At 49.5% G+C, this 14,136-nt stretch overlaps 1 protein-coding gene across 3 annotated transcripts in view; it reads right to left on the bottom strand.

Annotated features, from left to right (window-relative positions):
• The window catches only part of SPTB (spectrin beta, erythrocytic), a 124,079-nt gene that overhangs the window by 19,536 nt on the left and 90,407 nt on the right, over positions 1 to 14,136 (bottom strand). For all 3 annotated transcript variants that reach the window (XM_049611448.1, XM_049611450.1, XM_049611449.1), the window contains 9 exons: positions 9,535 to 10,291; positions 8,905 to 9,107; positions 8,702 to 8,792; positions 7,175 to 7,321; positions 5,678 to 5,941; positions 5,107 to 5,313; positions 4,394 to 4,483; positions 793 to 1,071; positions 206 to 336 (listed from right to left, as the gene is read on the bottom strand). In XM_049611448.1, coding sequence (XP_049467405.1) covers positions 206 to 336; positions 793 to 1,071; positions 4,394 to 4,483; positions 5,107 to 5,313; positions 5,678 to 5,941; positions 7,175 to 7,321; positions 8,702 to 8,792; positions 8,905 to 9,107; positions 9,535 to 10,291 — 2,169 coding nt within the window. The remainder of the gene's footprint in view (positions 1 to 205; positions 337 to 792; positions 1,072 to 4,393; positions 4,484 to 5,106; positions 5,314 to 5,677; positions 5,942 to 7,174; positions 7,322 to 8,701; positions 8,793 to 8,904; positions 9,108 to 9,534; positions 10,292 to 14,136) is intronic.

The following is a 14,136-nucleotide window of genomic DNA, read 5'->3' as shown; positions in this document are numbered from 1 at the left end:
TCAGGCTTTAGTTGGCCCCGTTTGAAGTTACTCACACAAAACCGAAACATGAAATGGAATTGGGCCAATCAGCAGTTTTCTCAAACCCACAGTTTCCATGAAAACTGTTGCTATTTTCCCCAAAACTGTTGCTATTTTCCCACTTGGACCCGCAGGGATCCCGGTTGGTGGGGCCCCGGCCAAGTCGCTCTTAGTGCACACGCACCCCTCAGGGTGGCCTGCGGACAGCAGGCTCTGGGCCCTGGAGGCCAGCTGCTTGATGTTCCTCCCGTACTCCTCCACCGTGTGTTGCTGCCTCAGATGCCGCTTCAGCATCACGATGGCGCCCTCTTCATCCTAGGAGGCAGAGGCTGTCAGGGCACCTGCTCAGGGAGGTGCTCGAGACTGGGGAGGGGAGGGGGGGTAGCCAGGCTCACGGGACCCCCCCTACCCCCCCCCCAAAGAAAACTGTGCATGATTCCTTCCTGTGATTCCTTTCCCACGACATCCTACCTTCCTCTTAGTTCTTTTCTGACTCCTACCCTCCCAGGCCCAGCTCCACCCTTCTGACCCCAGGAGAACTTCCTTAGAGATCCCGCACACCTCATCTCCCATCCCTCCCGTGGCAGTCCATCAGTACAGAATCCATGGCATGAGAAAGGTGAGGAAATCTTGGGTTAGGTCAAATCTAAGTTGGCAGACAGGGCACCTGACTGCAGTGTGTATGCTGTAGCGGGTATCCTCACACACCCGGAGGTACCAGGTGTGACTGCCCCCCACTGCCCCAGCCTGACCCCCCCAGCCTGGGCCGACCTTCGGGGTCTCGTCGGAGATGATGTAGAGTTCCTGCTCACTGATCCAGGCCTCAGCCTCGCCTGCGTCCAGGTAGTACTGCTGTGCCTCGCTGGCGTCCCGCAGGCGCTGCAGCCTCCCGGCTGCTGCCTCCCGCAGGGTGTCCCACAAGCCCTGCAGGCGCCCCAAGCGCTCCTCGATGTCCTGGCAGTCGACCTCCGCCACCTCCACCAGCCGCTGCCCTCTCTGCAGCACGTCCTCCACCCGTGGCGCATGGCCCAGGATCTCATTCTGCAGGGTCTGTGGGCGGAGGGGAAGGGCTCAGAGGCGGGGCTCTCCCGCCACAAAGGGGGGCCAGGCTTGCACTCTGGCACCTTTGCGGGCGGGCTCCTGCACAGAAAAGCTAGTGCCGAGCAGGTGGTGGCCGTAAAAACTGCCCCTGACCACGTGCCAGGCACGGCGCTAGGCACCACCCAGCACCCTCCGCCCGCGGTCAGAGAGGAGCACGGAGGGCAGTGAGGAGCCGCTAGGTGACATGTGGGCAAAGAGTGGCAGCGCGGCATTTGAACGTGGCCCTCTCTGCTCCCTGTGCTTCCTGTGTCTCAGCAGAGCTTGCTTCTTAGCTGTACTTGTTGGAGGAAAGGAAAATAATTTTTAAATGGCCTTGATATCTTATTTTAGCATCTCTGGCTCCATGTACAACAGTTGACAGTTATTCCTTGTTCAGATTTTAGGATTTGGGCTCCCCGCCTCCCCATTTCCATGCCTCAAATCTTTTGTGAACTTTGTATTATTTCCTGTTTAAGCATTTAGCCACCAAAATAGCATTCTCCTCTCACTCTGGTGTCTAGATCACCTTTTTCCTCAGGGGGCCATGACCCACGTGGGACTTCCTTTCTGGGTCCTAGAGCCCCAAGCCTACTTGTTTCTTGTGTGTGGGCTCTTGGCTCCTTACACCTCCTCTCCTCCCTTTGTACAATTTGCCTGTGGCCTTTAAAACCACCCGGAGGGTGGGGGCAAGAGCTGTACACACAAGGAGTGCAGTGACTGTCAGCATTTAAAATCTACAGACCCAGCACTATCCACAAGTCACCCAGCTTGCTGAAATGCCTTTTTACCCTTTCGACCCAAAATCTCAATTCTGACAATTTTTTGTGGTCTAATTGAATTCAAACAACCCATGGTGTCAGCTCCGTGTGCCTCTTTACTATTCCTGAGATCTTACGACCTCTGCAAGGGATCCTACAAGGTATTTCGCTCCCTCTTTTTAAGCAATTCCTTTATTGGCTCCCATGCAGTGTGCTCACTTATGATGTATTCTTCGTACCTCACGTGACCAACATGTATTTATTATTTCCTGGGTACAAGGCCTTGTTCTAGGTTCTAGGGACAGCCTGGGAACAAGATAAATAAAACCCCTGCCCTCATAAAGCTTACGCTGTTGTAGAGGGAATAGAAGGTGAGCATGCAAATAAGTGAATAAATGTGGACAATGGGTACCATGAGGAAAATACTGCAATGAGATGAAGAATGTCTACTGATGCGTGCTGACGGTTACCTGAGCTCGGGGTGTCAGAAAGGGCCTTCCTGAGGAGATGGCATGAGTTACGAGAAGGAGGCAACCTCACAAAGACTTGGGGCGTGAGTGTTGCCGGCAAGACGGAAGAGTGAGCATGAAGTCCCTGGGGTGGAAGCAAGGCCTGCACTATCTGTAGGCCAGAGACAGGGCCAGGAAAGCTACAATACTGTGATGAGGAGGGCCAAAGTGATGAGAGGTGACTTTAGAGGAAGGCAGGGGCCAGATCAGGTGGGACAGTGGTTCTTAACCCTGGTTGCACATTGAATAATCTGGGAAGACATACAGAGTCAGGGCCCTATCCCCAGAGACCTTAATTAATTTATCTGACACAGGAACTGGGCATTCTTAGGTTTCAAATTTCCCTCAGGTGATTCTCATGTGCAGCCAAAGTTGAGAACCATTCATACCTTGCAGGATTTGTTCTAGTTGCAATGGACAGCCATTAGAGCAGTGGTTCTCAAGGTGGGATCCCAGACCCATGGCATCATTATCACCCAGGATCTTGATAGATATGCAAATTATGAGGCTCTACTCCCAGAGTCTGAATCAGTAGACCTGAGGTGGATCCCAGTCAACTGTGTTTTAACAAGCCCTCTAGGGGAGTCTGATGCACACTGAACTTTGAGAACCACTGCAATACAGGGAGTGATGAAAGGAGATTTAAACCTTAGCTAGTCTAAAGTCGTCTTTACTAGGGCAGCCATGATCTCCCAGGAGACTACCTTTCCCTTCTTGATTAGGGGAACCCCATCCATATTTGTCTTGCTCTTTTCCTGAAATAGCAACCTTCATCCAGGGGAGTTCAGAGTCTTTTGGCAATAACACCAAGGTTAGACAGAGTCAAAATCTTTAGTGTTGCAGGGAGTGATGTTGGCTCATTTTACAGTTGAGGAAACTGAGGCCCCAAGAATACACTCTTCTGTCAGTGTCCTTCTTTTAAATGGAGGTTGTGACGTTAATTGAATCCCCACCTACTACTTTCTGGCCCAAGTCCCTCCCTGTGCCCACTGGAGGCTTTATGACTAGGTTGTGTCAACTGGAAGCAAAGGGTCTGAGAGTTTGAATATAAATCAGACCCCTGCACAGCAGCTGGGCTCTGTGAGGAGATGTCAGCTGCTATTGTTTTGAGGAAGTACTATCTGTCCTGACCTTTCTTCCCCAAGGAGCTGCAATACTGACTGGCATTCTAGGACACACTGCTCTTCTCTGGGGTAAGTTCCCAGGCTCTCATTGCTCTTGGCTGTGCCTGCCCCCACTCCCTGACCCAGAGAGGAGACCGGGCAGCAGGGGCAACTCTCTGCCCAAGAGTTCGGTCTGTGGCCAGCCCATCTGGACACAGAGACACCCTGAGCCCATGCAGCTGTATCTTCTTCGAAGATACAAGAGCATACTTGTATTCCTGATATAGGAGGAAATATGGCATCTGCTCACTTCCAGGAGTCTCACCAGGGCCACAGAAGTAACTAGGGTCATCAGGCTTAAGAAAGAGCAGAACAGCAAGTGGATGTTGTTCCAAAGGTTCAGATACCAAGTTTAGTGGCTTCCTAATGGGGCTTGAGCCCCACAAATATTCTCATGTGTTGGGAGAAATGGGTCCTACTTACCCTGAGGGCCAGGCTCAGCCCTGGAAGAGGGGCAAATCATTATTGAGAAAGAAATCAGGAGCTATGGGCTTCCTTTCAGGGAGGCCATGGGATACAGAAGCCTTAAAGCACAATAAACCCTGGGCCAGGGCTTCTGGGTCCTGCACTCATGTATGCTCTGATGGGTCTAAATGCCCCCAAATCCTTAAACATCTGGACATCCCCTGACCAGCCCGGCTCTGCTATGGACTTCCCAGAATTCTCTCTGCCATCACCAAAGCTTCTCTTTTTATGGGGTCTGTGAGCCTCATCGCTACCAACAAGAATAATAATCTGCTGTTGCTGGCTTTCTGCATGTCAAGGCTGGGAGTTCCTCCCTGGGAAGGGCAGGGGCAGGGAGGAGGTGGTGGGTGGTGGGAGGTGGGGGTGGGGGACACTAACCAGGTGAAGCAGGACTCACCTGATTCTTCTTCATGAACAGCTGTACAGTTTGCAGATTCGTGCCATAGTCAGCTGACTGGGCCAGAGGCAGCCTTTCTTCCACCCACAGCTGTAGAGACCAGAAGGCAGGGGCAGCTGATGATGGTCATGGTCAACTTTTCCCCACACACGCACCTGGGTCAGACAGAGCTCTTTCCTGCTGTGTCTTCCCGGTTCTTCCCAACACCCCATGAGGATTTTGCCCCCATTTTATAGATGGGGACAGTTTGATATTATGAGGTTCCAAATGACTTGCTCCTGGTCACACACGGGGCAGGTAACATAGCTGGATTTGAACCCAAGTCTGTCTGCCCCGAAGTCCAGAACTGAGTTACCATTCAAAAAGCATTGGTCGAAGGCCTGGGTGGCTCAGTCAGTTAAGCATCCAACTCTTGATCTCAGCTCAGGTCACGATCTCACGGCTTGTGGGATCGAGTCCTGCATTGGGCCCTGTGCTGACAGTATGGAGCCTGCTTGGGATTCTCTCTCTGTCCCTTCCCCTCATGCTCTCTCTCTCAAAAATAAACATTAAAAAAAAACCTTAAAAAAAAAGCACTGGTTTTACTATCATATTTAATGCAATAATCACATTGGCTTTCTGAGATAAGGAGATGAGGGGACAAGAAATCTTGAAAAACTGCCTAGGGCTGCAGCCAGCCATCCTGCCTCTAGGGGGGGTCTGTACCCACTCACCGTCTCATCCTCTAAGTCCCGGCTGATCTGCAGCTTGGCTCGGGATGACTCCAGCTGCTTCTTCCTCCTCTCCAGGGGCTCCAGGAGGTCCAGGAACCGCTTCTCGATGCTCAGGTCTGTGTCTTCTGCCTCCTCTCCCAGTGAGGGCACCTGGGCAAGCAGCTCCCCCAGCTCCTCCTTCCGCACATTCACTTGGTCCTCCACACGCTGGGGCATAAGGGGACAGTGTCAGTACCAACCTTGGCACCTGGATAGCCCCTCATCCTCATCATCATCCGTATCCCGTTCATCTTTAAAGGCCCCACCTCCCCCAGGAAGTCTCTCTGGGTGCCCCCATTCATCCTTCCTGCCTCACAAGCACCTGTCCTATACTTGTGGTGCATGCTTTTATTAACCCCGGATCCCTGTCTTCACTACAAAGGGGTAGGAGATGGGTTATGAACCAGGAGACATTTTTGCTTGATAAAGGCAAGCCCACCTAAGAGGAACAGGAATACTTACTTTCAGGTTGCACATTTGCTTCCTAAGATCTCCTATTCCAACACTCCCAGTCTACAACCCACTCACGTGCCTTCAGCTTAGCCAGCATCCGGTTGACACTGGTCAGGTCCTTGCCAGGGTCATCAGACCGCAGCTGGTCCTCCATGGCACTGATCCATTTGTTGAGGTCAGCGTGGGTCTGTGAGCGCAGGTAGGAGTTCCTGGCAGCTGAGAGGTGCTGGGTCCTCTCCTGTGTGGTGGCCTGAAGTTCATCCCAGAGCCGGTGCAAATCTTCCAGCCTCTGGGACACCAGGGCCAAATAATGAGGCTTCTCCTCCATCAGCTGCTTTCCTTCCTGTGGGGGAAACAGGAGGGCTCACCCTCTGAGGCCAGGCAGCCTCGGAACAGCCCTGCTCCAAGTGGTTGCCAGGGGTTAACTGAGGTCAGGGAGGCAAAGAATCTGCCTAGAACTCAGGTGAGGCTCATCTCAAAGACTGCACCCCCCCCCCCACCCCGCCCCGAGTTATTTTCAGGAGAAGGTGTGACAGGCAGGGGTATGTCTGGGGCAAAGGACTCAGGGAGATTGTAGTATGGGGAGTTGCAGACCCGGATCAACTGATGCTAAATTATTTTTTAATTAAAAAAGATTCAAGATCCATCCAGGTACAAGCAGCATGGAAAGGACTCTACCCTCTCTTGATGGTTTTCCCAGAGGCTATGCACTATGAACCTTTGTGATATGTTTTAGTTACTGAGTGTGTCTTACCTGGTTTTCACCTGAATAAATGTACCCTTTTAGGTGAGTACAGTATAATATGACATAGGCCTAGAAATAGATGTTGCTAATAATAGCCAATAGTTACTGTATGCCCAGTAAGTGCTAAGGGCTATTCTAAGTGCTTTAATGCTCACCATCCCTTGGCTAGGTATTGTTATTACCCTCATTTTTCAGATGAAGAAACTGAGGCCCAGAGAGGTTGAGGAGTTGGACAGTCTGGCTTGGAGCCTGCACCTTCAACCACCATGGCTTCTTCCTACTTTTTCCTGGACAGCCACAGTAGGGAGGAGTAAATGCAACTGATTCTCAGATCTACCACCAGCTACATTTTGACTTGGGTCCTTGGGCAAGCTTGTTATAGGGGGGACCCCTGGCTCCCCATCTATGAGGGGTTGTCCTGCCCAACCAAATAATGAGGGTCAATGGTCCCCTGAGCCACTCTACTCATCTCATATACTCCTTTGCCCTTGGGAGGGACAGTGCTGGTGTCCTGGTGAGAATAATGGAAGGCAAACAGAGATAACTGGTGTCCTGGCACTAGATGCTGAGGCACCAACTCAGGTTTTCTCACTGTCCTGGACTGTCTCTAGACTCAGGCCACCCAGAGGAGGCACCAATTCTGACCAGACCCTACAAGGCTGGATATACCAGGAGCTCTGAAGGTTTGGCTACTATTTAGAGAAGTTTTTCACTTCCAGGTTCTATACCATCCAGTAAGCTTCAGATAGTGTCTATGCCCTGAGTGAAGCTTATTCAGGTAAGCACATCTGAGCAGAGAGCCCCCCACCACTCACCATTTGCTTTACTTACTGCATCAATGCTATCTAACCATCCTTGGTGGGAAGCCAGGTCTGCCACAAAGGCCTGGTGCTTCAGCCACTTGTTTTGAAGGTTTCTCACTTCATCATAGGAGACATCCTGAGATGTTAGCAGCTTGTCATTGATCCAGAGAGTGAGCTGTGGACAGAAAGCAGGAGTCCAACAATCTCTGAGTGTACCTCTTTGGCCAGGGGCTCAGGGCAGGTCCTGATCTCCACCTCTGGCTGCAGAAGAAGGCCAAGGAGAGGAAGTAGGAATACAGCAGAGTACTACTCTCCAAAGCTCTTGGTTCCTAACTCCCAGCACAGGCAACTTAACCTGTGTTGTCTCAGGGTTAAAACATAAGCACCTGAGTGTCTTCCCTAGTAGACTGTGTGCAGTATGACTCCAGGGATATCTATGCTTCTCTCCATATTTCCAGGACCTAGGACAGGGCCTGGCCTATTACAGGAACTCAGTGAGTGTTTACTGGATGGACAGATAAATCCATCCTTTGGCAGTAGGGTGAGAAATCACTAATAAACACAGAGAAAATGTTATCTGAGGAAGAAGTCAAGGGCAGATCCTATACTTAACAATGAGGGAAGAACTGTGATAAGCATCCAATGTTTCCAAGATGTCCTGGCAGCATACTAAGCCTGGTTGGTGCCAAGGGCAGAGGTAGATGAAAACAAAGTTGTTTGGGCAGGGTGGAAAGGGGTATGAGGATGGGAGCAAAAAAGAAGTCAGAGAAAGCACCATTCCACACAGAAGTACTGCCCATGGAGGGACTCAGGAGTATGGCTTACACCAGGCTGAGCAAGGACCTCTGAGTCAGTTTTCCAAATGGGAGGTTTGTTGAAAATGCTGTTCTCTCTCTCTCACCCCTTAAGGTTCTGATTCATCTGGGCCTCAGTGGGGCTCAGGACTTTGCATTTAATGAGGGCCAGGACTGGCTCCATCATTTGCAGGGCCCACTGCAAAATGGAAATGCTCAAAATTATTAAGAATTTCAAGATGGCAACCACAGACCATTAAATCAAGCATGGGGCCCTTCTAAACACAGGTCCTGTATGAATGCACAGGTTGCATGTTCTTGAAGCTGGCCTTGACTAGGGCCCTAGGTGACTTTAATATAGATAGCCCTAGGGCCACTCTTTGAGGAACCTGCCCTAGACTGTGCAAATTAAAAGATGACTTTGTAGATTCAGGGTTAAAAAAAAAGAAAAAAGAAAAAAGAGAATTGTAGAACCAAAGATTCTAGAGGATGACCTATGCTATCAAATACCCAGAGTTTCCCTCATGAAATTCCAGACTCCCAACTTGGAATCCTGTGGACTTTTTTTTTTTTTTAAGTTTATTTACTTATTTTTTAGTAATCTCTACACCCAACGTGGGGCTCAAACCCATGACTCTGAGATCAAGAGCAGCACACTCCTCTGACTGAGCCAGCCTGGTGTACTCCCTGTGGACTTCCTAGGGCACTTTGATCCTAGAATGGAATCTCCTGCAAAGTGACCTGCCTTGCTGCAGCCTCACCTCTTGGCAGTTCTGGAGGAAGTTCTGGAGCTCCAAGTTGTCTCTCAGAGTTGCTGAGGCCTCCTGGGCCTTCTCCTTGTTTTTCCTGTGCCTGGAAGGGAAGCCGGATGCTGTGGTTCACAACATGGCTAAGCCTGGGAATCATGCACAACACCACCAGCCCTACCTGGCTCTGGCCTCATGACCTTGGGGGTGGAGAGTACCTGTCCTCAATCAGCTGCACCTTCTCTAGGATCTTGTCTGAGTAGAGGTTTTTGTCAGCTACCAGCTTGTTTCCAGAGTCCACAGGACTCAAGACCTTATCCTGGTTGTTCTCCATAGACATCAAGAAATCCTCAAACTTCCGGATCCCAGCCTCTGCAGCCTCTAGGGAGTCTGGGGGCTCCAAGTGAGCCAGAGTATATTCCTGTTGAAGCAAGTTTCCAGATAAGGGATGAAGACAAGCTGAGAGGGCAGTGAGGACACTTGCCAAGCAGTAGCACCATGTGCAGCCATATAGGCTACAGCATGAATGGTGACCTGCTGGAGTTGTGCAAGGAAGAGGCAACCCCAGGCTTGGCCCCTGGCACCCGAGGAACAGTGTGCCTAAAGCCACATGGAAGGGTAATGACTCAGGGGAAATTTTACAACCCCAGCCTGTAACTGACCCAAGAAGAAGGCAAAGTTTAGGACACAGGGCTGGAAAAGATACATGATACGGAACAAAGAGGATTTCCCCCCAATTGGCCAGAGAGAGTCCCCCAAAATTTGTTCTCTGAGAACATTCACAGACTCACCAGTGCTGTTGCCCTGAGAGATAACCCCACTTCCCAATCCTGAATGCCTCCCTCTACCTGATTGCTGAGGAGGGCTTCAGCTTGCTTGGCATCTCTCTGGAACTCCTGGAAGCCAAGGCACTGGGCGAGCGAGTGGTTGCGGCTCTCCCACATCCGGCACAGGGCATCCCAGCCCGCATCCAGGCCCTCCAGCCTCTGGGCCAGAAGCAGATACTCCGGGTCCGTCTGATCACGGATCACATTCTCTCCGGATACCCTGACATGCTGGTAGCTCTCTTGGTGCCCATCAATTTCGTCCTTGATGGCCGCATGCTGCTGAAGGAGCTGCTCGGCCTCTGGGAGGGACTCGGGCATGTCCTCGGAGGCCACGGCCTTCTGGGCCATGGACAGCCAGGACTGGAAGTCATCTAGATTCTGCAGGAAGGCCTGCAGCTGGCTGGCTTCACCCAGCGAGGCTTCCTGCTCCTGGAGGGCTTCCTGCAGGTCCTTCCACAGCTGCTCCACACATGCCTGCCGCTGGCCAATGTCCATTCTCTGCTCAGGGTGAGATGCCATCAGCTGCTGCGACTCACGCTCCAGGGCACCCACGCGGGCCTGGATGGCGGCCACGTCGCGCTCCAACCCCGACAGCTTCCGCTGGATGGCAATGACGCCTGCCAGGTCCTGGCCCAGGTCCTTTGTGGACCGGACCACGTGCATCTTGTCCTCAATCCACTTGCTAGTCTCTTCACAGTCCACACAATAGTTACGCACCCGGAGGGCTGAGTTTACTGCCTCCCGCCGCTCTGACACTACTGTCTGGAATGCCAGCCACCTGCCAAGGGGGACACAGAAACCCACTTCCTTAACCCTTCCCACAGGGCATCCCTACCCAGATTCCCAGCAGAGTCTCTCTCCACAGATCTTGCACACCAAAGAAAATCATCTACCCAACAAACTGTGATGAGTAAAATTCATTTATCCAATTTTACCCAAGATAATATAGACTGCCAATCGGATATTTCCATCAGGAGGAGGCGAGATTCCAACCAGAAGTTAAGGAATAACCATGACGCTTAGTTTGGTTATGTAGTTGAATTCTGGGCAAACATATAACCTGCCCAGATTTTTTGCAATGCTGAAAATAATTAGAAACCTTACATTTATCAACTTAAAGGCAATTTCAGGACACAAGGTGCCAGTGGCCCTAAAGGAACCAGACAGATGCCTAAGACCATGTTCACAGTGCCCAAGGCCTAAAAAGGTCACCTTGTTTCTTTTTTTTTTTTTTAATTTTTTTTTAACATTTATTTACTTTTGAGACAGAGAGAGACAGAGCATGAACGGGGGAGGGTCAGAGAGAGGGAGACACAGAATCTGAAACAGTCTCCAGGCTCTGAGCTGTCAGCACAGAGCCTGACGCGGGGCTTGAACTCACGGACCGCGAGATCATGACCTGAGCTGAAGTCAGCTGCTTAACCGACTGAGCCACCCAGGCGCCCCAAAGGTCACCTTGTTTCTAAAAGAAAAGAGGCCTGGGGTGCCTGGGTGGCTCGGTCAGTTGAACATCTGACTCTTGATTTCAGCTCAGGCCATGATCCCAGGGTCCATGCTGAGTCAGGCTCCATGCTGGGCATGGAGCATGCTTAAGATTCTCTCTCCCCATCTTCCTCTCCCCTTCTCCTACACACACACACACACACACACACACACACACACACACACACTCTCTCTCTCTCTCTCTCTCTCTCTCTCTCTCCCAAAAGAAAATAAAAGTGGCCATATGGAGGAGGAGGAGGAAGAGGAAGGGAGAAACTGGGATTATAATTGAGAAATGGATAATATAATCTTGACCTTAAGATGCACTGCCAGAATGAAAATGGGAAATACGCAAAGGTCTGGCAGATGTTCTGGAACCTGGGGTTGGTCTGCAGCCCCCAGTAAGCTTCTTCTAAAGAGCTGGGCATCAGCATGGGCCGAGGCCACCAGAGACCCTTTCCTTGGACCCAAGTTTACTCATTCTGAGTAATATGTAATAAGTAATATGGAAGCACTTAAGAGTGTGCTGAGTGCTCATTTGCTGAGCTCATCTTTCTTGAATACCCACAGGGTATAATAAGTATTATGTTAGCTGTTGGGAGAACACAGTCATAGTCAGAATGCACCATATGGAGTGTATGATTTAGAGAGAAATTAAGACAAGCTCACAAAATAACTGGTATAAAGTACTATGTACACCAAGCAGAGAGAACTAAGGACACTGTGAGGGTGATGGGGGTGATGGGGGCAGGTTTTGTGGTGGACATCAGAGTTGAATCTCAATGAGCAGCTCTCCAGCACCACCACTGTACTGATCTATCTAAGGATTGGGTCCTTAGTATCTTACTCCTCTTACTCAGAACCTGGGGGAAGGAGGCTGAGCAACTAGGCAAATGGCCTGGGGAGAGGGCAAGGTGGGTACTCCCAAGGTGTGACAACAGCTGCTAAAGAGGGGTGAGAGGTCTGCAAAGAGAAGTGGGAGATAGGCTAGGAGGAACTGGGAATACCAGGACAGAGAAGAGCAAGAGCCCAAAGATTTTGGAGTTTCTCTCCTAGACAGAGAAGTCCCTGATTCCTGGGAAATTCTCTGCCTCCATGCAAGAAGAAGGTGATTTTCTAGGCCTTTCCTCGTGTGGCCTCACCACAGCCACCAGCAGAGACCACAGAGAGGATGGGCTGGGAATTAAGTCTAGTTGCTCCTGCTGCACTGTCTCTAAGATGGAAGAAGCTGACAGAACCACTCCAGTCAGCCCTGGTGAGGCCAATCAGAAGTTCAGGTTTGGTCCTGGGCCAAGATCATTAAAAAAAAAAAAATGGAATTGGGGTGTGTAGATGGCTCAGTCCATTAAGCCTCCAACTTTGGCTCAGGTCATGATCTTGCGGTTCAAGGGTTTGAGCCCCACACTATGCTCTGTGCTGACAGCTCAGAGCCTGGAGTCTGCCTCAGATTCTGTGTCTTCCTCTCTGCCCCTCCCCAGCTCGCTCTCGCTTTCTCTCTCAAAAATCAACATTAAAAAAATGGAATGTATACAGCGTATGAAGGTAATCACTTATTCAGTAAGTGCTTGAATGACTCATATGGGCCAAGCCTGGCAGAAGAGATTTCAGTTGTGTCCCTGTTCACTCATTCACTAAATATTTATCATGCAACTGTCATGTGCCTTTTGCCAGGCACTGTTCTAGGCTCTAGGGACATAGCAATGAACAAAGCAAAGTACTTGCTCTCATTTGAATGAGCAGAGACAGATAAGTAAGTCCATAATTCATCAAGTGGTGATAGGTACAATGAAAAAGTAAAGCAACATAATGAGATAGAGGCAGAGGGGCTGGGTAGGAAGTAGGTAGTGATGTTTTCAACTGGGTGGTCAGTGAAGGCTGTTCCAATAAGCTGAGTCTGAATAATATAAGGGAGTAAGCCGTGTGTGTGTGTGTGTGTGTGTGTGTGTGTGTGTGTGTATGTGGATTTTCGGGCCTTAAATACATAAGGCTTTGTTTTGACATTATTATCATGGTAAGTCCTTCTATCAAAGAATATGGCATACTTCTCTTCCTTTTCAAGTTTTGTTCTGCTTCCTTCACATTCACTTTGCATATTTCTTGTCATTTTATTCTTTACTTTTTTATTTTTTAACATTTATTCATTTTCTTAAAATAATTTTTTTGTTAATGTTTCTGTTATTTATTTTTGAGAGACAGAGACAGAGTACAAGTGGGGGAGGGGCAGAGCGAGAGGGAGACACAGAATCCGAAGCAGGCTCCAAGCTCTGAGCTTTCAGCACAGATCCCGAAGCACAGCTCAAACCCACAAACCGTGAGATCATGACCTGAGCCAAAGTCAGACACTTAACCAACTGAGCCACCCAGGCATCCTGTTACTTATTTTTTTCTAAATATAATTTATTGTCAAGTTAGCTAACATACAGAGTATACAATGTGCTCTTGGTTTTGGGAGTAGATTCCCATGATTCATAACTTGCATACAATACCCAGTGCTCATTCAAACAAGTGCCCTCCTCAATACCCATCACCTATTTTCCCCTCCCCCCCCCCCCCCTTCAACCCTCAATTTATTCTCTGTATTTAAGAGTCTCTTATGGTTTGCCTCACTCTCTGTTTGAAACTATTTTTCCCCCTTTCCCTTCCCCCTGGTCTTCTGTTAAGTTTCTCAAACTCCACATATGAGTGAAAACATAGGATATCTTTCTCTGACTTATTTCACTTAGCATAATACCCTCCAGTTCCATCCATATTGTTACAAATGGCACGATTTCATTCTTTCTCATTGCCAAGTAGCATTCCACTGTATATATAAACCACATCTTCTTTAGCCATTCATCAGTTGATGGATATTTGGGCTTTTTCCATAATTTGGCTATTATTGACAGTGCTGTTATAAACATCGGGGTACATGTGCCCCTATGCATCAGCACTCCTGTATCCTTTGGATAAACTCCTAGTAGTGGCCAAGTGGATATTTGGAAAGAGAATATTCCGAACAAAGGAAAGCTCAACTATATGCTTGGTGCTCAAAGCACTGTGGGCAGTAAAGATACTGATCTTCATTTGCTTCTAGTCTAGCAGGAAAGTTCTTCAGGATAAAAGTAATTATAATGGAAGGTAGACTATAAAGCTCTGAACCAG

Source organism: Panthera uncia, assembly GCF_023721935.1.
Source record: "Panthera uncia isolate 11264 chromosome B3 unlocalized genomic scaffold, Puncia_PCG_1.0 HiC_scaffold_1, whole genome shotgun sequence".
NCBI lineage: Eukaryota > Metazoa > Chordata > Mammalia > Carnivora > Felidae > Panthera > Panthera uncia.
This window is presented reverse-complemented; position numbering and strand designations above follow the sequence as displayed.